This window comes from Anas platyrhynchos, chromosome 2 (assembly GCF_047663525.1).
Source record: "Anas platyrhynchos isolate ZD024472 breed Pekin duck chromosome 2, IASCAAS_PekinDuck_T2T, whole genome shotgun sequence".
NCBI lineage: Eukaryota > Metazoa > Chordata > Aves > Anseriformes > Anatidae > Anas > Anas platyrhynchos.
This window is the reverse complement of record NC_092588.1, coordinates 128,269,204-128,296,981: the sequence shown is the minus strand read 5'-3', so window position 1 is coordinate 128,296,981 and position 27,778 is coordinate 128,269,204. Positions and strand designations below refer to the sequence as shown.

The following is a 27,778-nucleotide window of genomic DNA, read 5'->3' as shown; positions in this document are numbered from 1 at the left end:
TGAGGTCATTTCATTATACTGTAATGCCCCATGCAAAACACATACCTCTGTCTGAAAAGCTATTTTTTCCTCAGTGAATGACGCATTCTTTTTCTGAGTAAGACACACGTGTTTTTACTCAACTTTATTAAAGAATAACAGAGTATCTCTAAAGTATGACCCTTTGGCTAATAGGTTATCCTACTGTACATCTTTCACCCCACCCCACGCCCCAAGAAAAAGGCAAGGGGAGGGGTGCTATTGCTCAACAGATTTTGCAGAAGCCATTAAAACTTCTAGAAAGAATACAATGTAACATACAGATTGTTCTACGAAGATCTCCGACAAATTCAAAGTCAGACTTTAGTTCAATTGTTCCATCTTGTATGGAACATGTATTAGCATAGAGCTAGGGTTTTTAGTAGTAACAACTGCTTGCCTTTTAAGACTGGGCATGCACATGCCTTCATCAAGGTAAACAAGACACTTCATCCAGTCATATCCTGAATTCAGAGATATAACAATATCACAGCTGTTCAGGGCCAGTTAAAAAATAATTTTAAGGAAAAGGAGAAAACTGTAAAACATTTTTCTCCACATGACAAATACTTTCACTCACTTAAAACAATTAAGAAGCAGGACTTACTCAAACTGTATTTCTGTACAGTAATTTCCTCACACAAAGCAAATGGAAGGGATACACAGATATTAGATATCAATTGACAAGCATTTTGTATTTAACATATGTCATAAAAGACATACCTGAAGCGTTTTACAGCATCTGCTACTTGTTCAGGAGATGTCATCCAGTCAACATGATCAACTATTTTCCTAAAATCAAAGCAACAAAGTCTCATTTTGTTGTTACAACAGAGAAAAAAAAAAAAAAGCATAGCATTTTGATAAGCATTCTGGTGCAAACCAAGCATAACTTCAGCTCTTTTCCAACTCCATACATAAGTTCTATAAAGCTGCACATCAGGAAGGCAAACACCAATTCTCAAGATAAAAATCTAAGCTCACTGATCACTCTTTGAACACTGCTAAAATTACAGCCTTTTTCCATTTGAGCAAATACATGATGACTAAGGAGGTTGGAAAATTGACATTACATCTTCAGTGTTATATAAATGTTCTGCTTGCAGAGTTCTCTTCATGAAGTGTTCTTCGAATTCTGTTTCTGTAAGCAAAGAACTTACTTAAAATTTCAAATTATCCCACTTATGTATGAAGTTACTTCATAATCTTGAATACAAATTTACTGATCACGAAGTTTGACCTTCCTTCACCAACATATACACACAGCTCAATATTCAGATTTTGCATGTTTACAGAAATGCTATAAATATCTGTGCATCCCAGGACTGATTTCCTAAACAAAATTTGTTTTTAAAAAAAAGTAAAAGCAGAACTTTGTTGCAGAATGCCATTACACTTTAAGGATCTGCAAACACAAGGTCTGACTGCTGAACCAGAAGAAGCTGTAAGCATCTGGAACAGTCCCAAATGCACACATCTCTGCACTAAGAAAGCTGCCGTCTGTGTACAAGCTCAGCTAGTTTGTTATATCACAATCTGAAAGCAGCAAAATTGTTCACAGAGCTGTTCAATAGGGTAGAATGATTTTGGAAGCACAGGTCTCAAGATAATTATCATCTTCCCACTAGGAAGTATTTGAAAGCAATCCAATGCTATATTATTACAACGAATCACCACTACTGGTACCATGAAAACTATCTGAAATAGTGATAATGAAAACACTACAAATATACTCATGAATGGTACAAAGTACTCTTTCAGTAATTTCCTCATCGTAATAGAAAGATCCTTCTCACTGACAGAAATCAAAGTCTTGATTCATGGCCCCACACCAAATCAACAATTTAATGTCAATTAAATTGTTTCTAGAAGACTTTGTTCTTTATTTTTACTTACTTTCCAGAAACAAAGGATTAGAATGGAAAACGTGGAAGCAGTAGAATTCTAAGTTTGTATATTAACAATAAACATTAATTGTTTAGCACTACCAATAGCATGTGAATGAAAGGGGTATGTCTGAATTACAGAGACACAATCATGGGATCCCACAGCATTGTTTTACTTTTCTCTCCTCTGTCCTTTACAGTGAGAGGAAAATGTTAACATACCAACTAAGTACAAGTTCACCCAACTTGATAGTGCTAGTGTATCATTTGTAAACCAAACAGATGAAACGAGAAACGGGGCAGAAAATAATGAAGAGTATTAACAGCAAAAAGTATAACGTTAAAACATGGGTGAAAAAAAAAAATGTATACCATCAGTATTAAGTTGCATTCACAAAAGCCATGAACTCTTGTGGATATGTGAAAACTTTTGTGGAAGTACTCTGGCATGTAAGAGTGACCAGAACTGGCCTTTCAGCAACATTGTGTGTATCACCTTTTTACAGTACCTTTGCACTTCCTTTACCAATCCTCTTTAAAGGGGAAGGCAAGAAGATATAAAACACGGTAGTTGAGCAATACCATAAAGGATTTCTAGACACATTCTACATAGCTTTACTTAGACAATAGCTCTCTAAAAGAAAAACAGTACCTGTTAATTGTGTCACCATATGTCGCTCTAATAAGCTGTTGAAGCAGATTTTTTATATTTCTTCTTAACCACTGATTCCTTTCCTTTAAATCAAAGACTTCATCCATCAGGAGGAGCATTACTCTAAGTGGGATATTGTCATCCACCTGACCGAGTAAAAACAGGATCAATCAGTACACTCATTTCAGCTCAAGAAAGGTTTGTTTTTTTTCCATGGGACAAAAAAAATGCTGAATCCCCTATATTAGGATTTCAATAACTATGTGATTTTTTTTAAAGATGGATAGTGTACATTTGCAGTAATAGTCAACATCTACATTATTTTTTAAATATTAAAGTTTGAGGAAGTTTACTCAATTTTAGTAAGAGTATTAATTTTTCCTCTGTTATTACGTTTTATCCTACAGTAGCTGCTAATATTAGCTGCTAGCAACAAAGCCTGCTTATATGCCAAACTACAGCAATCTAAACTTTATGTCAATAGAATATCTTAAACTATTAGATAAAAATATAGCATTTGGAGTTAATGTATTGCACAGTACTGCACAAAGGACCACAGTTGTTTATCTCAAATACAATGAATGTGATTTTTTGGCTCAGTCATTACCTAAACTTTAAATTCATTATTAAAACTTTATAGAATAGCAAATTAAAAATTAAAATTATTTTACATCCTCAGAAAAACAAAGACTCAATACCTTTTCTGTGGTTTTGGATTAGATTTTTACATTCCACATATAACCTTCATGGTTTCGTGTTCTGTTTTAAATCTGAAATGCTCTAACTAGAAGACTGGTTTCAGCAAGTGGTGCAACTTCACCTGCATTTTACTCATGTTTGCACTACATTCTTAATGCTACCATTGAAGAATTAGCAAGACCTCACTACTACCAGAGAATTTTTATTTTACTTGGTGGGCTACACAGGTACATCTCACTTCAGAGTGAGTTTCTAAGGCTGGAACTGTGATTAAGAGTACCAAGAACATTTTTATATACAAATGGAACACAGTGGATTCATCATTCATTCAGCTAGAGGTGCCATGGATCCATACCTCACTTTTACAGTATTGTTTCCCCTAGCTTAAAAAATAAGAAATGTAAAATCCTATTCAAATTGACATATTTTTGTCTGATTTAGTGACCGTAGTTTGTGTAGAATTCATAGCAGTTCAGAACTGAAGGGTTTTAAAACATTTGAAATCTGCCTTTCAGAAACACATGATATGTTAACTTAGAAGCTATCAAGAATCGAAGCTTCTATTCACTTTACAGAGGATCAAAGTAGTATTTGCGGAGATGCTGCTCATATATTTGAACTATATTATTTTTTCCCATGCAAAAATAGCAGCTTCAGGAGCATTAGAAGATACACATTTGTAATTACAGATTTACAGATAAATACTCTGATACAGTGAAAAACAAAGTAAAAAGAAAGCCTAGAAGAACAAATCTATGTTATTTGAGTAAAAATACATCTACCAAGCCATCATAGCAGTTATGTACAGGAAGACAAACTGGAATGCTTTGATGTGACTAAAATACATGAAACATGAAAGGCGGAACAGGTGCAGACATATGACCATAGCAAATTGCATATAATCACTGGTAATCTTATGGCCTTTCTGTCCTACTTAAAGATGAAGGTTTCTTTTTTTTTTTTCTCTCCCATTGTTTTCACATATATGATCAATGTTTCAATCAAAACAATACCAAAATACCATAGTTATGATAACATCAAGAGCTTAGACTTCACCATCAAGTTTCCTAATATTATTACCTCATACATTCAAAGTATCACATACTGAAAGTTTATTATTCAGGAATATATGAAGTCGTGTTATTTTTTTTCTCCCCTCTCTTCAAGACATACCAAACACTACTTCTGATCCATTAAATGAATGCTCCCTAAAAGGTCACCTCAGAAATCAGACCCTATAAAAAGACAACTGTAATAACGTAACATAACATAACAGTTTGGTATCATACTACCATTGAACAGAAAGAAACAGGAAGAATACCAAAAAAAAAAAAAAGCACATATATATAAAAAAATACAAAACACCAAAGCAGTGTCATGTGAATTTTAAGTTACTGCACTGTCATGAAAGCTATTTTAGTACTAAAAAATGATAATTTTAAAAGGGAGCATATCAGTTTCTTTTTACAAAAATTAGTAGTTTTTAAGTGTTTATTTATCCAAAGATAAATACATTGCTTAACAAAGTAACTAAATCTTTAATTTGGTTTTAGAAGACTCATCTTTGAAGGGACAAGTGTCAGACTCACATTGTCATCAATTGGTGCTGCAACACGGCAGTGGTCAGGATCTGAATAGGTTTTCTGGATCAAAGGAGGCACCTGCAATGAAATCAAAAATGTAATGCTTATGAAGGAAAATACTGTATGAAAATAAATCTGATTTATTGCTATTCTAACCCCAAAACAATTATCATAATGAAAACCAAACTGGCCAAAAGTCAGTTATATACTGAAGTGGATAAACATAAAGCAGACCTTTTGTCTTCCAACAAATCAAGTCTTGCATGTATTCCCCAGTAGCTGCTGAAGTTATCAATACCATTCAGACAGTCCACATATTTTCCCAAGTGCCTAGCGCTTCAACTGAAAAACATCTATAAATCCATATCAGACTGACATTTCTTTAGATAATTCCTCTTTATCACAAGAATTCCCATTGAGTATATCTGCAGATGTACACACCAGGGAAGCTACCAGCAATAAGAAAGTCCAGAGGCGGTCATTCTCTCACAAGTAACATTTAAAAAAAACAAACAAACAAAAAAACAAAAACAACAAAACCATACATCACAGATTTGTTCTTCCCTTTGATAGTGTAAGGGTTAACTCATGTTGGTTACAGTTCTACATCTACCATAAATAACTGTTTTATTAATATAAAAATGTCCTGACCACAGGACCTTAGAGCAAGACAAGTAAAAGGGTAAGGGAAAAGAGGGTAAGATTACTACTTTACAGGACTTCTGGATATCATGCCTTGCTACTACTCCACACCATTAAGGTGTTGCATTTAAGGAATACAAAAGGTAAGAAAAGATAACAGCTGTAGATGACAGGACAGGCAGAAAAGAAAATTTGATTAAAAACAGAGTTCAGCAAGGAATAAGCAGAAAAGAAGCTCTCTCCTTATTCTAAGTTTCAATACGTATGTTCTTTTGCTGTTGAAAGAGGCAAATGCTGCAACCTAGTCTTATGAGAATGGAGGAGTATTCAATTTTTACCAACATTATTCTTGCCCTGAATTAAAGGGTACCTGCATAAATTTCATCTTCAAATATGTTACGTAATACCAAAGAGAACTCTACATTTGTGTTATAATGACTGCTAAACCTTATTAGAAGTGCATAGGTATAAAACAAATTACTTTCCTGTCTATTGATGTAACTTTTCATTATAGCACACAACTTGAGTTCAAGTGACTTGATAGCTAGTCTCCTATTAATTCACTAGTACACATTAACTACCAAATATTTTCTTACCTTGAAAAATGATTGCTTTATGTCTTGTCCCAATCTCTCTGACATTTTACCCATGTTGTCTGACATTTTAGTCATTCCCTCTGCCAGGCTGTCAGGGAGAGACTTGACTGCATTTGATACATTTCTCATAGAGTTACGCAGTGGGTTTACAAATGTGTCCATCTGAAGGGGAAGATGTTTAACCAGAATAGTATAATGTGTGAGGACACTAGTAAATTAATACACTATGAGAAGTATCACATTGTTCTAAAGAACAATAATATAAGGAACAACTCCAGTTGCTTAAGTTCATTACAAAATGCAGCAAAATGCAGAGACTAGCCAACAGTTCTCTGAATATTTCTGGTAGCTTAACAAAAAGGATGGACAGCTCAGAGCTCTGAATATGATCAATGGCTCTGAATGTTTACAACAATTAAACACACAGCAGCTGCTTCTGAAGGGAAATGCATTTCATCTTTTTGGCTGAAGAGTGGACAGCATGGTAACAACAGCAAATACAGAGCAAAGATTTGAAAAAGGATATTAGAAGGAATGAGACTAACAAAAAAAATCACAGATGTCACTGACAAAGTAATTTGCAACAAAAACACGTTTTATAAACTCTTAGCGTAATACATGGTCCCCAATTCAAAATTTTGATTTTGTTGTCATACAAATAAATGTACCTGCTATAGAAATGGTACATTTTTGGTTCTGTGTACCCTGAAATACTACATTAATCACAAATATTGAAACAGCTCACTTGAAATCTTTTTTTGAAAGTTCCATAAAGCTGCTTAATATTGGTTAAATACCTCCATTTAATGCAGTCATCACACTAATAAATGCTCTACTAAAGTTTCCCTAATAGTGCAAAACATTCTTACCTTCCGTGCAAAATCTCCCTTCCCTTTGCTGTAAGCTTTATTCTCCAGGAAGTCATACACATAATGGGCTAGAGCTGGAGAAGCTTTCATCATTTCAGGATTTAACAGGAGCTGAGTAAAATATTGTTGAAAGGCACTTTTTAGTTAATTATGAAAAAGGTCATGCTGTTTAGTAAAAGTTCACCATGCCTAAAAACACCGTATCTTGCAATGTATTTTTTCATTTATTCTCTGAATTTTATTCCAACATTACTCTAAAGATGAAAACAATCTGCTGCCTGGTAATTTCTATAATTTTATCTTATATGTTAATTATCACATCTCACGGAAAAATACGTTTTCATTATTTATTAACATGTCCATCAAGTCAGTCAACGGAAAGTCCCTGTGAAGTCATAGCTAGGCCTTATCTGAATGGAGAAGTTGTGTGGTTCTGCTACAGAGCAGAGTGGGTGCTGTGCCTATCCTACGCAATGGCACAGGAGAAAGTAACCACAGAAATGAGTGCAATGAAAGAAAGTTAAGTGGTGTAGTGCTCAAAAAAACAAACAAAAAAAAAAAACAACACACAACACAATGGGAACCTCACCAGCTCAAAGGGAATGAGGACAGAAACAGCTGAGAATAAACCAAAAGAGCATAGAGATGGGCAACTGACTAGATAATAAGTTTAAACTTCTCATGGTATACTGTTGAGTATTTATCTCCATTATTTATTTGGATGAATTCTGTTAGAGAATTATCTGAATTTTTATCTGAACCTTCCTGTACTAATATCAGGAAGTACTGATGACGTTTCTATGAAATTTCTGTTTATTCAAAATTAAATTTGGCATTTAGTTTCAGCTGGAACACTTACAACAGCATTTTGTTTCGTGCTTTAAAAAAAAAAAAAACAAAAAAACACACACCACCAACAAAAAATGCTAGCAAGTTACCTACCTTAGGAAAAAAAAAAAAAAAAAGAATGTCAACCAAAAGATGTAACAGCTTACCTGCAAATATGCATTTAAATCTTTTTTCCTCTTTTCCAAGAATTCTCTGTCCATATTGTTAAATGTCTTTTTGCCAGGAAGTTTCAGTATATTTGCCAGATTTTCAAACTAGAAAAAAAAAAAGATTTTCATTCTGTGTTCAAAGGAGGTTCTAATCACCATGTAACCTCAGAAATTATAGGGGTCATTATTTCATATCACCTGTTCTCATCTACCATATAATACCTGGCAAATAATTTCTGCATCAAGACCAGAACTCAGGCACCCTGGAGATGCCAAAATGAAGGTAGGCTGTCAAGAACAAGTACATGCAAACTCTTAGGACAGTCAAGTGCAAAATTTAATTTCCAAACATACCAAGTGATATTGAGCTTCAAAATACAGACATATGCTAGATTAGTCTACAAGTAATTCATATGTCATCACACCTGCTCAAAAACACCAGATTCAAGATTTATCATTATTATTTGGGCAGAAGTTGGTAAGATTATGACTATACATCAAGATAACTTGTACATCTTCCTAAAAGATCTCCCTGTGAGTCTTCACGGGAGCTTTTCAATACTAAAAGGTGGCTTATAAAAAAGATGATGAGCAACGTTTTGCTCGGGCAGATAGCGATTGGACAAGGGAATGGTTTTAAACTAAAAGAGGGCAGATTTAGATTGTGTGTTTGGAGGAAATTCTTCACCGAGAGGGTGGTGAGGCACTGGAACAGGCTGCCCAAAGAAACTGCAGATACCCCATCCCTGGAGGTGTTCAAGGCCACATTGGACAAGGACCTGGGCAATCTGATCAAGTGGGTGGTGTCTCTACACCACCACGGCAGGGGGGGTTGAAACTAGGTGATCTTTAAGGTCCTTTCTAATTCAAGTCATTCTATGATTCTGTGAATTCAGTGCTTTAAAAAGAACTTCAATTTAATTTTAGATTGGGTGCCTATTTCTCACCCCACAAAAAAAAATAAATAAATAATTCTTGCCCTTTCTATTAATTTTATATAAAAGATTCTAACATTCATCCTTAAGATGTCAATAAAAGCATCTCAGACACACACACAAGAAAGTTCAACATACTGGTGAAACTGTTGTGTCTGCAAACTCAATAAGAAATTCGATTTTACTTTCAAAACAAAGCAATATTGTTGGGAGTTTCGGAGATGCTACAACGAAGCACAAAAATAAGATCACGTAACCCTTACCTGTTTCACCAGGTCAGGGATTATTATTAATTTTAATTCAGTTTTGAAAAAAAAAAATCAAGAGAAATACAAAATCTTAGGTTTTACTTTGTAATTCAGCGAATTACAAGCATCTTGCATATTTTTTTTCTTTCATTTAAGGATAAGTTAAGAACATGAGCGTACAAGTATATCAAATAAAAGAATGTCTAGCAGTACACTGAAATGCCAACATCTGTCCCTTCTGAAACCCACCAACCCTTAACATTTTGCTTAAAACCTAAATATGTATTTTCCAAGCTGAGTTTTTATTTCTTAATCTCTGTGACAAATATAACAGATGAACTGTGCCACTGTTCCAGACCAATAGCACAAACATTTCACAGTAAAACTTAGGAAAGGGAAGAAAAAAAAACAAGTTTATTTAGTACCATATCCTTTTATTAAAGCAATCTAATGCCTCAGCATCAGGAACTATACAGGTGTACCTGTAAACTGCTTTGTACAAATAGCTTATTATATTAATGACTTAAAAGTATACCTTAATGCAAAAATAATGTAGAACTGGAACTCTTAATCTTAACTCATTTTGAGAAAGCCAATACTTATGCCATACCATCACACAGGAAAAAAAAACAAAAACAAATACCTTTCAAAGAAACCTTCAAGGATTTCTGTGAGACAAATTACCTGCTCAGTGATCCTCATATGAAAGTCGTGAAAGTCACTGTAACGCCGATATGTCTTCCATGTCTCTTCACTGTTTTGATTTCGTCGATGGACTGTGATAGCATACAGTGCGTATGTCTTGCCATGGTCATTACACACGCCTGCCACAGCATATGGGTCATAGTCAGCATAGACTAGTAGTTTGAAAACAAAAACAAAAAAAAGGAACAAACAGAAAGAAGGAAGACGAGAGGACACAAACGTGAAGTAAAGAAATGTCTGAAATGACAGACTTGAGAGACTAAAATGGACGTGCAAGCAGAAGAGTAAGCCATCCCTTTATTCAAAACATCGCATAAGTGGTACCCCTCCAGAAACTTACGTTTAATTTATAGACACTAAGTAGCCTTAAAGATTGGAGCTTGTCTATCACATGCAAAACATGAAAAAAGAAAAAAAGAAAAAAAGAAAAGAACAGCAAAGGTTTCAACACTACAGAATCGAGAACAAATCTTTTAAAAATAATTTTAACCTAAAGAATTCAAGATATAGGTGAAAGACAACTATGAAACCGAATGAAATTCCAGTCTAAAAAGTACTCTCTAATTATATTTTTTTAAAGTCTGCAAATACAGAAAGTACTAACACTGTAAGCATTCAGTTCTGTTACTAACATCAGCAGTTATTAGCTACAAGACAGAAAATAAACTCCCCACACTATTTCTCAGTCAAAAGGAACTATATACACACAAATATACACAAATGCATGCCTTCTGCATGTATGTGTACACATGCACACTCAATTTGATTTCTCCATAAAATAAATCGAAAGAAGAGACCCTTATCTGAAATAGAAAGAAACATCTTTTTTTCTCATTGAGTATTTAAATTCTCTCCCACATTCCTCCCATTCCCATACAGAATGTTTCAAAAACTTCAGTTTAAACTACAGACTAACCTAAAACCAACACTGCATACACTGCACACATTTAAATTAATGTGCTGTAACTCTAATTATTGAGCCAACAGCTCGTTGAAAATACTTCTTGATTAAGTTCTGTGAGTTTGTTAATGCATTTGTGCTCCATAAAATACACTTTTCTGCCAAATCATCAACTCTAACCTCGTGACATCTTTGAAAAGCAAGGCTGATGCATAAGCAGCCAGTGAGTATCCCTAGAGTAGGGGCAGCTGCTGACAATGCAAGAGTTACATGTTAACAAAATGGAAGCCAGTAATGTAGCATCATCAGCCTTTTCTTTGGTATCTACCCTCTAGAAGAATGATGAGCACTGAAACCCAAGAGAAAAGAGATAAGAAGCCACGGCCCCATAAGCACTGAGCAAAACTTATCTTCTAAGCTTACACTGACCACTCTGCCATGCAGCCACCGCACCACAGCTCAGGGACACTGCAAAGCCAGGAGTGGTAGAAAAAGAAAGAAGCAGCTCTGAGAAGCCCCTACATTGTTTCTTCTAAATCAGTACTTATTTTACAGCACAAAGCAAACTGAATGCTCAAAAATTAAGGAGAAGATCTCACGTACTACCAACAAGCACAGTGAAAGGTAGTGAACAGCATATGAATGCTGCCTGTAACATCCAGAAGGCAAGGACTTCTTTCTTGCTCAAATACAAGGTGAAAAGAAAGGAGACATCCACTTTAATCCTATCTTACAGTATGAACCTGTACAAAACCCACAGTTCAACTGGAATATTATGGACTGACAGTAAGGCTCATAGTTATCAGTATGTGCTGCTAGCAGATAATAAATTTTAAATAATTTCTGTGGGGTTAGGTTATCTTTTTTATATTTTTTTTTAGATCAAAACAATGAAACTTTTAAGTTTAATTCAGAAAATAAGTAATGTTTGCAATTTTAATTAAAAAATTGTGATTCTTAACTTTTAAAATATTTTTCCTTTTTTCTGAGGGCTGACTACACTGCATGGATTGCACCATGTTTTTGCACTGGGTTTGAATAATAGAGTTTAATTAAAATGTCAATGAGTTGAATTCACAGCTTATGTCCACTATATAAATGCAAAGTTTTAAAAGTCTATTGCATAATAAACTCTACAAAACAGTTATCTGAACTGACAAATTAATTTCCTAGTGGAATCTTGTTGAAGTAGAATATTTGTAAATAATACCTGACGTTTATTATTTGCTCTCATGTAATACATTTTTTACCTTAGTTCTAAGCAAAAGTTTGCTAAAACCAACCACCACTGTAAAAACTGAAGTCACTACCTTAAATTAAGCTAAGTCACTCACAAATCAGAGAGAATTATGGGGTGACATAGCAAGAGAAGTAAAAACAGTCAACAATTCAAATGATATGACTAGAAAAGGAGTTCACTTTTAGAATTTGTTCTTTAAATAACTGTAAAAATAAATACTACTCAGTATTAAATTTAACAATTATTCACAAACAGGAAAAATAATAATGCTGCAAACAGTAAGAATTAAATCTCATTTTAGGTATGGATATACCATTTACGAGCTAAACACACTAATTCTGTATGGAGTTCCATTACATGGACTTAATGGGAAATATGAATTCAAATGTTTTATGATGTTAAAAAAAAAGTTTCAGATTTCAAAGGCCTATAATACTAAAAAACTCAAAATGTTGGAAAAAAGCAGACATTGTAATGGATTAACTTACCAGTATCTGAGATGTATGCATGGAGTTGAACTGTCTCATCAGAAGGGACATTTGAAAGGTCATCTAAGGACTGCATGGTGGGGGAGAGAAGGGAGAAGGAAGAGAATAAGAGAGAATAAGATCATGGACACATCTCATTTGAGAGATGTTTTTTGATCATTTTAATCAATTTTCAAACTTTCAGTTCAGCATACACTAATAACTTAATGCCCTGTAATAATGAAGCTAAGTTCTTATTACCTGGCTACCAAACCCTTTTTTTTTTTTTTCCCCCACAGCCAATAGGGCCCTTCATTTCCCTCCCTCCTCAGTTTCATGTAGTTTGGGGACCACTCTAATATATTTACTACTTTCACTTGATATCTCAGTTTTAATAGAAGTACAGAAACAAACAGTCTTTCATTGAACATTTCATTAAAAAAATGAAAAAAAGAACAGCTAGGGGGATACAAATGTGTTATAACAGATCTTTTGGTTTTATCTTTATACTGTTCTGTTTCTTTCAAATTACACAAAAGCTACAGCGCAGTAGAAGTTTAAAAATTTCTCTACTCTACGTAAAAAACAGCAGTTTCCTCAGGAATATTTTCCCATGTGACAAATAAACATGCACACCCTTAGGTTAACATCTCTCTCCCTGTTCAGCAATTATTTGTGTGCCCACAAGGCCAAGAAGGCCAATGTCATCCTGGTCTGCATCAGAAATAGTATGGCCAATGGGAAATGTTGTCCCTCAGGACTCAGGACCGGTGAGACCACACATTGAATATTGCATTCAGTTTTAGGCCTCTCACTACAAGAAGGATATTGAGTTGCTCAAGTGCGTGCAGAAGAGAGCAACAAACCTTGTGAAGGGACTAGAAAACAACACTTATGAGGAGCAGCTGAGGGCACTGGAGTTTAGTCTTAAAAAAAAAAAAAAAAAAAAAAAGAAAAAAAAAAAAAAGGAGGCTGAGGCCTCATCACTCTCTACAGCTGCCTGAAAGGAGATTGCAATGAGGACAGTGTCTGTCTTAAATGAAAGGACACAAGGAAACTGTCTCAACTTGCAACAACGGAGGTTTCAATTGGATATTACGAAGAATTTCTTCACAGAGAGTGTGGCCAAGGAAATGGGCAGCCCAGGGAAGTGGTGGAGCACCCACCCATGGAGGTTTTTAAGAGACATGTGGACATTGCACTAAGGGACATGGTTTAGTGGTGGGACTTGGTAGGTCAGGTTGACAGTTGGATGTGATGATCTCACATGTTTTTCCAACCTAGATAATTCTCTGATTCTATAACATGGAGGAGTTATTACAGAAGGTAAATAATAGTCAACTGCTCTAATACTTTGCTTGCTATGAAATATTAACGTTAAACTACTTTTATATGGTTTTGTTTTGTTTTTAAAGCATCATTGATTATTGTTTTCCTGCCTCCCTACATTACCAACCCGACTTTTTTTCCTTAAAACTGCATAGGGTTCAAGCTAATTAATGACCTCCAGAAGTTCAACCCAGACATTTCTGCTGCCATTCAGGGTCTTGGGTGTAATACCTGTGTAACTGCTTTTATTTGTTCAATGCACAAAGAATACATAAAGTTCACATTATGGATCCATTTAGATGAAATCTGCAAGAGCAAATATTCTACATTTTTTTATATATATATTTATAAGTGTATATACTAGTCTAGCTTAGTAGATGAATGTGTCAAATTAAAGGCAGAAATTAAGATGATACTTTTAAACTTTTTTCCTCAAAACAGCCTCTTTCAAATGCATTCCTCAATGAAGGTACAGGAGATAAATTTTAAAATGGAAACTTTAGCAAACACTCAACTTCTGTAGCAAAGCATTATACAGAAGAAAAAATCTGCAAATAATTGAAATAGTTGAGACTTTTTTTTTGAGATAAAGTAACAGACAGTTTGCATTTAGTGTACCCCAATATCTTTGACATGAGGTACATTTGCAGGAACAATTTAATTAAAAATGCACATATATGAAACACACACAAATTAAATTAAATTAAAATGCAAAAATATCACACCACCACCTAATCTTTTTTAATGCATTGTCATTAGGTGAAAGTACAGACATTCCCTGACCTTTAAAGTAACCTTTCCAAGGTCTATTTTTCTTCATGTAACTAACTAACACAAGGGAGCTATACTATTTGTACAGAAGTTTACTTTTGATGTGGAATTCAGCCAGGAAAAACTAATCTACCAGTATTCAAACACCTGTAAAAGCACTGAAAACCCCAAACAGCCCTAAAGAATAAGAACTACAGAAAGCAAAAGTTCTGCATAAACAGAGCTTCGTTAGGCACTTCTGCTAGAATGTTTTTCACTCTTTATAAAAATAATAAATGTTGCATTAGGCAACTATACTTTTCAGAACAATAACAACAAAAATCAAGTCTTGGAAGCATCTTATGCAAATACCTACTTATATTGCAACAGTACTTGATAAAGGCTTTAAGACTTTCTAGTTTAGTTTGGTAAAGCCAAAAACTTAAGCAGGACAAAAGCGCTTGCTAGATGTGCTATAACAAAGAGAAATCCCTACCCATAATATAGCATTCTGATATGTCAGGCTAGTTTTAGAAAAAATATTTGAGACGTTTGAAAGATCTTTTTCAGAGAACAATCCATTGAAAGAATCTCTTCTGGAATGTTATCAGCATTGTATGCAAATTTATAAAAAATTAAAAAACATAAGTTTTACTTCTGCATCAAGAGGATTTTGTGTAAGTTCCATCTGCTGAATCTTATCTTGTTTGTGTTTTTGAAATATAAAGAGAAAAACAATAGAAAATATCCCAGCTTAAAAAAAAAAAAAACAACACTACATTGAAACATGTTTAGATTGAGAGTAAATGTATTCAAACTGTATCACAAAATTAATTATATTCCTCTGCATGCTAAGCATGATCTGGCTAATGCACAGGAACTCTTAAGGAGCTACATAATCCTCCAAGAACGAATTAGAAGGACCTATGAATTACATAAGCCAGGAAATTGCATGCAGATTGCAAGCCTTTCTAAAACTATAAGACTTTGAAAAATACTCTCACATGCACCATCGAGCCTTGCTTATCTTGTGGCTCAGTTAAGAAGAAACAAGTAAGAGGGAGGGAAGGAAACGCTTAAAAAATTGTTTAAAAAGTTAATACCAAAATGCAAACTTGAAAATGGTCAGAATAGGAAACAAAGATTCATATTTTGAATAGGTAAAATCCAGATACTTGGATGTTTCTAAATCAAGTCCTAATTCAAAAAATTATTAAAAATGCAATTAAATGTCTTGTTTTAGGGTCTGTTGGAATTTAATCCCTTGAGATTTCAGTATTAAAGGATTTGTTTTCACCTATTATTACCCAACTCTAAAATTCATGTCTATTTATAAAAAGAATAAGGAAGTACATTTTGCTTAAGTTTACTGTAGTCTACAGTTGTTCTGTGAGAAACTATGTGAGAAATTCATTAAATTCAGGGAAAAGTACAAAGAGGACAGTTTTATCTTATGGATTAATTGATCCCTGATGTGTCTTTCAATTTGATTCAAGCGCAAGCCAATTTTTTTCAGAAAACAAACTGCAACAAAGTAACCCCCCTAACAGTAACATAATTTAAACTATTTTATAATACTTTCTTTACTATTGGGAAGAGGAAAAAAAGTACGTACCAGATTTATGCTGCCAGTAGGAGACCCATTAAAGGATTCTAAGAGCAGTGAGGAAAGGGAGAAAAAAAAAGTAAAAACAGGTTAGAAAATTTTCTCCAATACAGGGCCCATATAGAAGAAATAAAAATGTGAAGCCAAAACCTTACAGAAAATTAAACAAGTGCACAACAGTTGTACCTGACATATAAATACCTTCAGTTTCCCAAAATGACATCTAAATAGAGATGTATGGAAGTTTATACAACTACAGATATGAAATAAACACTCCAGAGAACATTTCTTTTTTACTTTAAGCTTGTATCACCACATGAAATTGCTTCACTAAGGAGTCAGTGTAATAGCTGAACGTTTTCCATCAGATTGATGTTTCAGTTAATGAAAAAACTATTTTAGTTGCTGACTTCTTTGGGACCACACTACACTCAAATACTCCCTACCGCCACTAAAAAGAAGTCTGGAGTGACAAAATGGTTCCTAGCTTTGTTAGAAATCAGATTTAAAAAATAGTAATAATTCATGCTGGATATTAAAATGTTCTTCTATTAAACTGATTTTTAAAATAAAATAAAAAAATACCATACTTCAATTCAATATGCTCTGTAACCTGGTAGCAATTTGACACAAAAGTGTTCATAAGAAAAAGCATTAAGACTTGAGAGTGCTTAAGGAAACAGAACAAAAAAAGGTCAAGAGTTAAGCTAACTGTAGTAACAAGATATACAAAAACAATTTAATTAACATAAGACCACTAAATAATTTGCTCAGAAAGGATGTATTCTATGTCTTGTCCACTATGTCTAATAAAAACAGACAGCATAGTAATTCAAAAGACACAGAAACTTTTGAGAAAATGAGGATACCTGACCTTAACAACAACAAACTTAGAGAAAAACTCTTCTCCCCTTCCAGGATAATATGGATAGAAAGGATAAGCCATGTTAACATTCTCAAAGTCAAATAGAGCTAGTATTTCTATCATTCTCACCCTAACAGGGCGAAAAATAGCTAAAGCTAGTGGTTTGTGTTGTCAGCAGTGCTCTTAAGATTACTAGCAAGCAGCCAAATGCTGGTAAATGATGTTAGCAGCAAATTCCAAAATACCACCAGGCAGCCTGTATGGTTTCTTTAATTCATCATGCAGTTTGCCTAATCTCAAAAAACAAACAAACAAACAAAAAAATGCCCATGCTCTCTGATGGACAGATGCAGGGAAAATCTGCTTTCATCCTTTCATCCCTACTCGCTTTTAGAGTGAATTAGTTTTTTATTCCGTTATACGATTTACACAGCTTCTTGTTTCTAGTAGAAGGACTGCATCCAATATATTAACTACTTCATTAAATTACACATTCAAAGGTATTAATTTGTGAATAACCTGACCTGTATCTGATCCAAGACAGATTTTGTCAGAGTTCTCTGGGAATTGTTAAAGAACTTAGAAGACCAAAAAAATCCCAACACACAGGAAGAAATTAAACATTACAGAACAAAACTAACACGTGAAAATTAATAGTTATATTCACAAAAGTTGCTTAAAATAACTACAGAGAATAAAACCGCTAAACAAAAAGAAGGCAAAAGAACAAGTAGATAAGAAAAACTTGGGAACAAATAAAGCAGACTGTAGAAGTGTTATTAGATATTTTGTATATTAATGTAGGTTTTGCAGGGACACTGGAGGCAGTTCCATCAACAGGACTGTTTCAAAACTTAAAGAATATGGTGTAGTAAATACACATCATATTGAAAGTAACTTAAGTGAGAAGAACAAAGGTGATCTTTACAGTTCTAATTCTTCAGGTGTTAACAAAACGTATCGCTAGAGCGTAGTAAAGAACACAATCCTCCTTCCATCTTCTAAATTATTAGTAAGAATAATTAAGTTCATATATAACTGTGCTTTAAAGAGGAAAAAACATTTATAAAGGGTTCTGTGTTAAAATTACTCTTGATGCACAATGTTACTTTAAACGAGTAAAAAAGAAGGAAAGTTCTTATAAGAGATTTCAGAGGAGCTGATAAAAAATCATGGAGAAAAATGTATAAAATGAAACTTCCAAAAGTGAAGGCTCCTTAGTTCCAAGGGGGCGGGGAGATGATAGATAATGACATCACAACCACACATCTTGAAGTTTCAAGGTTGATTCTTAACAACAAAAAGACTTCACTGACTTTCAGTTTTCCAGAAAGCTTTAAAAATCCACATCGCCTATGTACTTCTAATTTCTATTTCCAGGTGAAGAATATAAAATTTTTTTTTGAGAAAATTGCAAGTGAAAGAGTTGCACACTTATTTTAGTGACACACTCGTGACTAAGACTTGGAAAAAAAAAATTACACAAAGTTAATAAAGTTAAGAAAAACTTGTTTAACTCCCAGAACAATTTACATAAAAACACAAAGAAACAAAAAAAACACCACTAATTTAAAATCCTGTACAAACCTTTTGATATTATCAAAAACTGTGGACAATGTTCTTCATTTCATTTTAAAGGAGAAAAAAGAATACACTCAGAAAATCTCCTTTACAGGTAGAGAGCTCACCTCCTTCCCCATCATCTGATCCTCTGAAACTAGGATCCTTCAGCATATCCAGCTCAGCTAACATGCGCACATACAATACATTCTGTTTGAATGAAGGGTAGAATCTTTCATCTCGCAGCATCAATTCGTAAACCTTATTGAAATAAAAATAACATTAAAATATATATATAAAATACATATATATATTTCTTAATTAGACAAGCTTTCATCAATAATACAGAAAAGGCAGGAAGACATCACATATTGCTTTCCTGAAGATTTCCAGTTCAGCCAACACTGTGTAATCCTACATCACAAAGATTTAATCACATCATCTCAAAAATTTGTCTGTGTAGCCTGAACAGTAACATACTGCTTTCCTGCTATATTGACATGTTCTTTTTTTTCAGTGTCATCATATCCAATCCCCAAACTACCTACCCAACCAGTTACAAAAACAACCTTTATCATGAAGATAACTAGCAATTTAAGTACATATGAATTTCAAAAGGAGAAATACATAGAACATGGTATCTTAATTCCCTACAAAATTGTCTTCAGTGACTATGATCTTCACTCACTATTTTTTAAGCAGTACTTTGCAGCAGTCAATGTATATATATATATACACACATATACAGAAATATTTGTGCGTGGTAGGAACAAATTTGTACAAGTCCAATCACCTGGTAAAAATGCCAAAAAAAAAATCATGCGGGTTTGAGGATGTCAATTTTGTAATACATGAAAATTTTACATTCTCTTCAGCAGATATCACATGCAAGGCCCTTATAATAATCTACTTTGAGCAATGTAGTTTTAACAACATGTTTTCATTATTATTAAATGAAGTACAAAGTGATTCTAAGTTCTACAGCTCATATCATTAATTTTTAATAGAAATGAGTATATGAAGTTAATGACCTAAAAATCGTAAAAACCTCTCAGACTGGATATGTAATTTACTGAAAGAACATCAATTATTTACTTGTTAATATCTATATATACTAGACTTGAGTGATAAAGTCCGTGTATGAAGGTATTGATAAGATTTTATCTTCAATACTTGCTGCTGCTTCTGAGTGTTAAACTGTGTAGCCTGGCAGAAACAGAGCAGTCAAATTTCTTAAAAGAAATAAAACCAAATACAGTAATACACTTATACCCCCTTTGAAAAAGAAAGCTTTTTCAAAGCAGACCAAAATTGTACCACTTAGCTATTATTCTGCATAGGCACATTTTCTTAGATTGGTGCACATTTTCTTAGATTAGTGCATAAACACAAATCAACCCATAATTTTTAACCTGCCCATTACTTTGAAAATCACAGGCTACATAAGGCCAAGCAAAAGATGACAACTTAGAATATTATTTTATAGAATATGAAAGTAGTTAAGCGGGTTTTAGGTTTCTGATGACGTTGAGTTTCTTGATCCTCTTGAATGGCTGTAGTGAAGTTTAATGCATTGTAGCCTTAACAACTCCTATGAAATACAGGAAAAATAGAGTATACCTTTCTTTGAATATCATCAAAGATTTCAGGTGTTGGATCCTCATGGTTCAGTGTTTCTGCCAGTTTTGCTACTAAGTTGTCATCAATATTAACTCTTGGAGATGCCTGTCAAGAGATCTAAATCAACTTTCACAGAATAAAAATAAGCATTTTTTCCCCCACAAACAAAATCCAATGCAATTCTGCAATTCTCTAGGCAAAATGCGTTTCTGCTAGATGAGTATATCCAGGTCATGACCCGTCTAGAACACAAACCAGGAGTCAGAATAAAAAAAAGATGAAATTCGGACTGTGTGTTGAAACTCAGAACTTTCAGAGCACTAACAGACATTTCAAAAACCAATTTATCCACATCCCAGCTGTGCATCCCAATTGTTCAAAGCAATATCCCAGCTAGATTTACTCAGACTTAAACACAAGTTCTATTTATTCATGATCAGAAAGATCCAGATTCAGAAATGAAGAACAACCCAGAAAAAAAAAAAAGAAGGTAAATGGATGAAGTCCTAAAGAGTCTAAGGAAAAAACTAACAGCTTGCCAGTTCTACTAATTCCTGCAGACTACTAGGAACAGTAAGCACAGTAGCTTCTTATACAGACTGTATTACAGCTACCAGAAGAGATAACATATTAGCGTCCATCATATTTGCAGTCGTCCTTTGATATGACGCATTTCACACTAGTGCCTACTGAGCATTCATTTAGGTAGGCCCAAGCTCACATACTTTCTCATTTTCTGCAACAGACACAGAAGCCAACACTGAACCAGACCCAACATAGCTAGCTGCTCACTTGATCTATTTAGCACACCTGAGAGGCCTAGTTTGTTGGCTTTAGAATAAACTCTGGGATTAGGAACTTCTGACTTTGAACTGGTATGTGTTCAGTCAGCTCACAAAAACAGTAGAGCAAGCTCTGGATAGTCCATAGAAGACCCTGCTGATATTCTATTGAGGCGAAAAAACAAAGTGAAAGAAAAGATGCAGAAAGGGAAACATTACAACAGATTTAAGGGATAATTTGCTGAGGGAAGCTTCTAAAATGAGCTGAACAGTGATTTTTATGCATACACAAATTCAGAAAAAAGATGCTTTGTTCATAGAAGTTGACAAGTATTTTATTCCACTGAACACTTCATTGGGAACATTAAAGCTTTGCCTATCAAAAGGTATTTAACAGGGTGGTATTTGTGCAACATATACAGGCATTTGCAGAGGCACAGGAATTTATTTTGTTTCAAAGCCCAACCTGAATCTGTGTTTGTACACATACGAAATGGCTTTTTTTTTTTTAATTTCTTTTATTTATTTTTTCTTAATCTAGGGAAAACGGGGGCAGCAGGGTGAGAGAAAACGTACTGTAAAAGGAAGGGAAGGGGAAAAGGGAAACATACACTATGGGAATTTATCTTCTATTTTGTCTTCACACTTTCTTTAGTTTTTCCTCTATATTGTCCCTCAAAAGCATACTTTCTTGAATACAATGCATTTATAAGATAGCCAAAAAAAGGAAGACTTTGACTGCTTGACATAAGAAAAGAGAAGATACGCAGGTAACACCCTAAGTGTTAGTTTGTAAAGAAACTACTACATCAAATCCATTTCACATTAACGTAGCCAGACAACTATTTGTACAAAAAGTTTCAAACAATTCAGAAATACATTATTCCTACCTTTTCTGATAAATATTGCTCATAAACTCCAACCGCAGCTGCTCTTAACAGACCCTTGGTTTGATTAGTTTGATGCTTTCCATCTTTTTGCCGGCTTTGAAGTACCTCCAGCTGTTGCTGTGCCGTAACCCTGTATCCTTCCACTGTCATCCAGAAAAACAGATGTGCTTGGCCACCAGTCTGCTGCATGTAATCTACACGAACACAGAAAATAGGCAACATACAAGCATAGTTATAATTTTACACCTTAAAGGAAAAATTCTCTAAGATGTGAACTAAATTCTGGACTCCAGGATCTCGTTATACATCTAGAATAGTTGTCACCTGGAGTGAAAAAAACAAAAGTACTATATAGATTATACTGGTGATAATAATTTAAAAAAAAAAAGGGAACAGAGTCTAAAACTAAGCAGCTAGTAAAAACTGAATCAATCACTACCATGTGGATATAACAGGCTTGTACAGCATGACAGGAGTTGAGACGAAATTCAAAATGGAATTCTAATCAATCACATACATCTACTACATTAAAAGGACTATCAGCAACAAAAAAAGACAATTGACACTCTCAGAAATGACCATCAGCAGCATTATTCATTTAGAGAAAAGCATCAAGCACTACAAAATAACAAATATGAATTACACAACCTTTAAGCCATCTATCAATTTCTTTTTTATATGGTTAAAAAGTACATTGATTACAAGGCTACTGAGTTCTCTGAGAACTTAAAATACAGCAGTAATTTAACTTCAGTCTTGTCATTAGTTCCATTAGCTTCACTAAGGCCAGTGAAAGGCAAAAAATAGCAATTAAGATTCAGAATCATTCCAAATATGAAATTGAGCAATTCTTGCAGTGATTCTTTTCTAAACAGAACAAATTTCTTCACTAACAGACCAAGAATGATTGCAGATCAGTCTTAAGGAGAGATCAGTACTGAAATAAGCTTAATGGAAGTATTCAGAAGCACTGAGCATGGTGCTATGAACAGATAATTACAGAACCATTTGCAAAAAAGGTTTTGTGTTTCCTCTGTCTTACATATAGCTTTCAGTAGATACTTATTATTTAGGTACAAGTAAATAAACCTGTGAGTAAGGATAGTCTTTCTAAATAGAAGAATCAGAAAAAAATTAATACTTACCCATAAAAAATTGTAGTGCAACATTGTCTACCAGAATATGGTCCAGAGGGACTGTGCAAAGTTTTCCAAAGTTTGCTGCCAGTTTCACAGTATCTATTTCCTGTAAGACACAGTTCAGCATGTTCATTGTTTTTAAATTAGCTTACCATAAATCAGACATAATAAAAAACTTATTTATGTTGTAGACAATAAAGCAGCCTCTCAAAGCTTAATTATTTTTACAGTCACCAATAAGAAGGTCATCTTCTCATAACTATTTTACTTCTCATAATTCAAACATGGAAGACTGCTGCTGTATGAGGGGCTGGCTTTTAACACATTCATGTAACATTCATGTAATGCTATACAAGTCAAATTAACCCCAAATATCTCCCTACTGGTTACGGTAGAATGAAAATGAACTGAGATTAATTAATATCAGAATTTGATGGGGTGCAGGTCACCACAACTTAAACTCATCTCTGTCCAACTTTCTTCTGCTAATTAGACATTTCTTGGTATTGCAGTAGCACTTCAGGGTCCAACCATAAAATATTTTAAACATTTTAACAGTCAATATGCACAAGATTACATTATCACAGAGCCACACTGAGGTCCAATTAAGAGAGTCAAGAAACTAGGCAAAGTCAAACATACCGACTCTGTAATAAATACAAAACAAAACAAACAAGTAAGCAGAACAAGATCAGGTTCTGAAATTTTACATCCAATTCTGATAAAATATTTCAAGTATGACAAAATACAATACGTAATAAGGCACCACAAAATAATCACCAAGTGGTACCTTTATCAACAAGTTAAGAGAACTTTGCCAGAGACTAAACTTGAGACACAATAGGTATGCACTGAAGCAGCAAAAAAGAACTAAATATAGGTGTAGAAATACAAAGATTTACCATCTATACACCATTTCAGTTCATCTCTTATACTGAATATATGGGAATAGTATAATTTGTACTGGTATATCTAAACTACTAAATCCAGAATCTAAAACTCTCTAAACATATGAACCTTTAGAAAATGTCTCCACGTTAAAATTGCAAATCAAAAAAAAAAAAAAAGTGAGTTTTACAATGTATGCATGCTTCAAGCCATGTCTCAAAAAGCAGGAATCCAAAAGCAAAAAGCCAGACTGAACTGGTAAGTCATCTGCAACATCACACTTTCAGAATCAAAAATCATTCTAAAATACTTACTTTTCCTGACTGCAACCTCTGAATTCTTGAATCACATACTTTAATAACATATAATAAACTGTTTATTTGATTTTTTATAGTGTTGATATCTGAAAAAAAAAAAAAAAAGTAGTAATGCAGATGAGTACGCAAACTCTTGTCCTGAAATACTTAAAATACTTTCATAATACTTAATAATACTTTCATAATACTTTCATAATACTTAAAATTCAGGCTGGGGCTTCGAGAAACCTGGCCTAGTGGAAGGTGTCCCTGACCATGGCAGGAAGCTGGAACTAGATGATATTTAAGGGTCTCTTCCAACCCAAGCCATTCTGTGATTCTATGATACTACTTTAAAAAAAATCAGAGCAATGACACCACATACAAAACACATCAGCTTTGCAGAGAAAGTTTCAGTTTAACTATTTTACCAACAGAAACAAACAACAATTCTTCTCTTCCCATTTTCAGATTAACTGTTAAGTGACTACCCATTAATAACCAAAGTATTACTGAAATTTAGAACCAACTGTAAGTTTTAATTCAGCAGAAGTATACATATAACTAATTTAACTAATTTATAACTACATTAAAAGAAGAAAAAAGAAAACAAACCAAAAACAAATGAAAAAAATAGCTACAAGCTAATTCCTACAAAAATAAAATCCAGATGGTAAGAGACTTATTTTTAAACACATAGCATCCAAGATTTACCACTTTTATATATATACATATATATAAAACAATTTAACAACGAACTATTTTATACTATATTTTATCAGTTTGCATTTTCTGAAATTTTGGAATATTCTTCAGGTTTCACACTGGTAAACACACTCAATATTTTGTTAAATAATACAGTACTAACCATCTCCCGCTGTATCTAGAGATCGAAGATATTGCAGTTCTTCACTTGCTTTATCTTTCACTGCTTCCAACTCTCCTATATTATCACTTAATTTAATAATATTCATAAAGGCCTCATAGTTACAGTTGGAATCACGAATCTGGAAAAAAAAATCAGTGTGAATAATGTAAAACCGGTGAAAGCACAACATTAACATTACAAATTATTTCACTGAAACACTGCAAAGTGGAATTTTGAAGGCATTTTGATGCTTTTAAATCTTCCTTTGGTGCTAAAATTTTACGTATTTCAAAATTAGATAAACTCTGAGAGAAGCACAATTTTTTCATAAGTTCAAATGATAAATGAGACTGGACATTTGTAAGCTACCTACATATTTTTACCCTCTACTTTTGTGGGTCCATGGTTATCATTCTGTCTCACAGAGCAGCCCTGCCTTGCAAACACAACCAACCTTCCTCTAAGTGAGAGTCAGCACCACTAGATGACTCCCTCCTGCACTATATAATATGATCCCAAACCTCACATGCCCTTCATTCCGCTGTTCTGTAACCAGTTTTAGGATACAATCACCTAGGCACCTGACTGCTTTTTCCTAATACACAGAAAAAAGTTATCAAAATATTAAAAAAAAATCAGCTTGAAGTTATCTCTGGCAGACATCTAAGTCCTGCTCAAAGCAGGATTCAATTCAGAGCCTTCCCATTAAACAGTGTAAAAGCTTGAATGTAACCTGCTTCACTTTTTTCCATGACTCACAGGTAAGCTGCTTTTTAAAATTGATGGACGAGGAAAGAATGTAAAAAGAAATTGGAAAAAAAAGAATGAAATAAAGGTAGTCAAGGACACGATAAAAATGTTGGCAAGGTAGGGATAAATTAGAAGGAACAGGGCAAAAGAATCATGCTTGGTAGAATAAATGGACCGAGAAAGAAGAAACATGCATACAGCCAAAATCTGTTTCACTCCTCTAATTTTCAAGAGGTACAGCAAAGCCACCTGGAAAGCGTCATTGTACTTAAAGATCTGCCCCAAACCCGTTAACCTTCTTCTGCTATTTCCCATCTCCCATAAAAAAAAAAAAAAAAAAAGTAGGCAGAAACTGACCAGAACACTGAAAAGGTTTCAACTTTGCCAAGGGCCCCTGCAACTGTATGTGTTCCCCATGTAAGGGTTTCTTTAGATACAGAATTACAAAAGCAATTAAAACATTCTACTATGTAACCACAACCTAGTGGAATAAAAATTAGGAAATGTCTGAACTAATAAGCCCTCAGAAACCCTAATTCTGATACCCTTGTAAATACTATTAAGCTATTTTAATGCTTAACCTTTAATCATGTCCAGGATTGCAGTCCTAGTATTGGCATAAGATGAACCTAGCCTGCTCTAGGGACTCTCAGGAATTTGTGGAAGTGCAGGAAGCCTGCTGCGCTGCTCACATCATTGGAAACTGCCTTATGAATGCAGCATGGGGATCTCAGGATGGCTGGCAGCTTTACAGCATGCATACACAGGTGGAGACGGCTGAAGTCCAATGCTGCATTTAGTATCTAAAGAGGGGTGGCTGAAATCACATTACCCATCTTTCATAAATGCTCATTTTGGCATGGAAATGTTGCACCTGGTCTGCACTGCCAAAGTGCATTGACATGAGCTGCACAGAGAAAAGAGAATGTAGTGCAGATATCTTTCGTTTAAGTTAATGGAAAAACTTCTAAGAAATATATTTTTCTAAAGTAACAGTACAAATAGTAGAACTTTAAACATTATTTTTTTAATGAATATAATGACAAAGAGAACTTGTATTTAACTTCTAATATTATAGTTTTATGGGTTTTTTGTTGTTTTTTTGTTTGTTTGTTTGTTTGTTTTTTAAGAGAAATAGTATCAGACTATGTATGGTACGCATAGAAATGTAGTATTAAACATCTCATTCTCAATAATATTTTTTTTTATTTGTTTGAGTCTGATTTTATGTCAAAAGTTCCCATATGAATTAGAATTTCAGTCATATCAACTCCTGACCTTAATTTTCTACAATCATCTTCATTCTTTAAGGCTTGTACTAAATTTTTGGAAGTGTTTATTCTTCCTTTTATTCCCTGAATATTTACTTCCCCATCTCAAAGAAATAATGAAAAGTAATATTTGGGCCATCATCATAACAGAAAAACTTTATAAAAGCTTCAGAATTCTATCTTTGGATACAGTCGGGGGCAGTGCTCAGTAAATAAAGAAAGAGGCCAAGTTACAAAAAAAGAATATGTGTAGGAGGATAGGGGAAACAAAAATTGAAATGCTTGGTGCACATGAGCAGCAGTAATTTTTCCATTTCACGTTCCTGCAGAAGCAACGTGAAAACTTTTACATAAAACAGAGGTGGCCAGACCAAAGGAACATTGTACATGTACACCTGAAGCAATTTCATGTTAAGAATTTTTAGTCTGAAATCCAGGGGTGTTTTCAGCATAGTCACTGAATGCACACGTTAAGAGTAAGATACACAAAAGTACAGAGATCTTGGAGAAAGTTTAGAAAAAACTTGACTAATGACATAACAAGGGACAATGAATTTTAAGTGCAAATTTTAACTTGCATTATCAGACAATAACATTAACTAAAATGTAAACGCTCTATTTACATTATTTTAGTATATACTTTTTTTTCTGCAGGTCTATTTAGAGAGATGTCAAAGTAAAGATTTTGTTTCTTCCCATTCAGTTAAATTATTAATAATTAAGGA

The 27,778-nt window shown here is 33.9% G+C and overlaps 1 protein-coding gene across 6 annotated transcripts in view; it reads right to left on the bottom strand.

Moving 5' to 3' along the window:
• SNX13 (sorting nexin 13) overlaps positions 1-27,778 on the bottom strand; it is a 67,874-nt gene that overhangs the window by 4,593 nt on the left and 35,503 nt on the right. For 3 of the 6 annotated variants that reach the window (XR_005263327.2, XM_038174623.2, XM_038174621.2), the window contains 15 exons: positions 25,033-25,171; positions 24,183-24,271; positions 22,987-23,086; positions 21,842-22,035; positions 20,170-20,274; positions 18,678-18,810; positions 16,134-16,171; positions 12,461-12,530; positions 9,811-9,983; positions 7,941-8,048; positions 6,946-7,056; positions 6,077-6,238; positions 4,845-4,916; positions 2,557-2,702; positions 742-810 (listed from right to left, as the gene is read on the bottom strand). Coding sequence is in view for 5 of the 6 variants with exons in the window: in XM_038174623.2 (XP_038030551.1) it covers positions 742-810; positions 2,557-2,702; positions 4,845-4,916; positions 6,077-6,238; positions 6,946-7,056; positions 7,941-8,048; positions 9,811-9,983; positions 12,461-12,530; positions 16,134-16,171; positions 18,678-18,810; positions 20,170-20,274; positions 21,842-22,035; positions 22,987-23,086; positions 24,183-24,271; positions 25,033-25,171 (1,709 nt within the window). In the remaining variant the exon portion in view is untranslated. The remainder of the gene's footprint in view (positions 1-741; positions 811-2,556; positions 2,703-4,844; positions 4,917-6,076; positions 6,239-6,945; positions 7,057-7,940; positions 8,049-9,810; positions 9,984-12,460; positions 12,531-16,133; positions 16,172-18,677; positions 18,811-20,169; positions 20,275-21,841; positions 22,036-22,986; positions 23,087-24,182; positions 24,272-25,032; positions 25,172-27,778) is intronic. The other 3 variants (XM_038174620.2, XM_038174622.2, XM_072033570.1) reach the window with 3 other exon arrangements.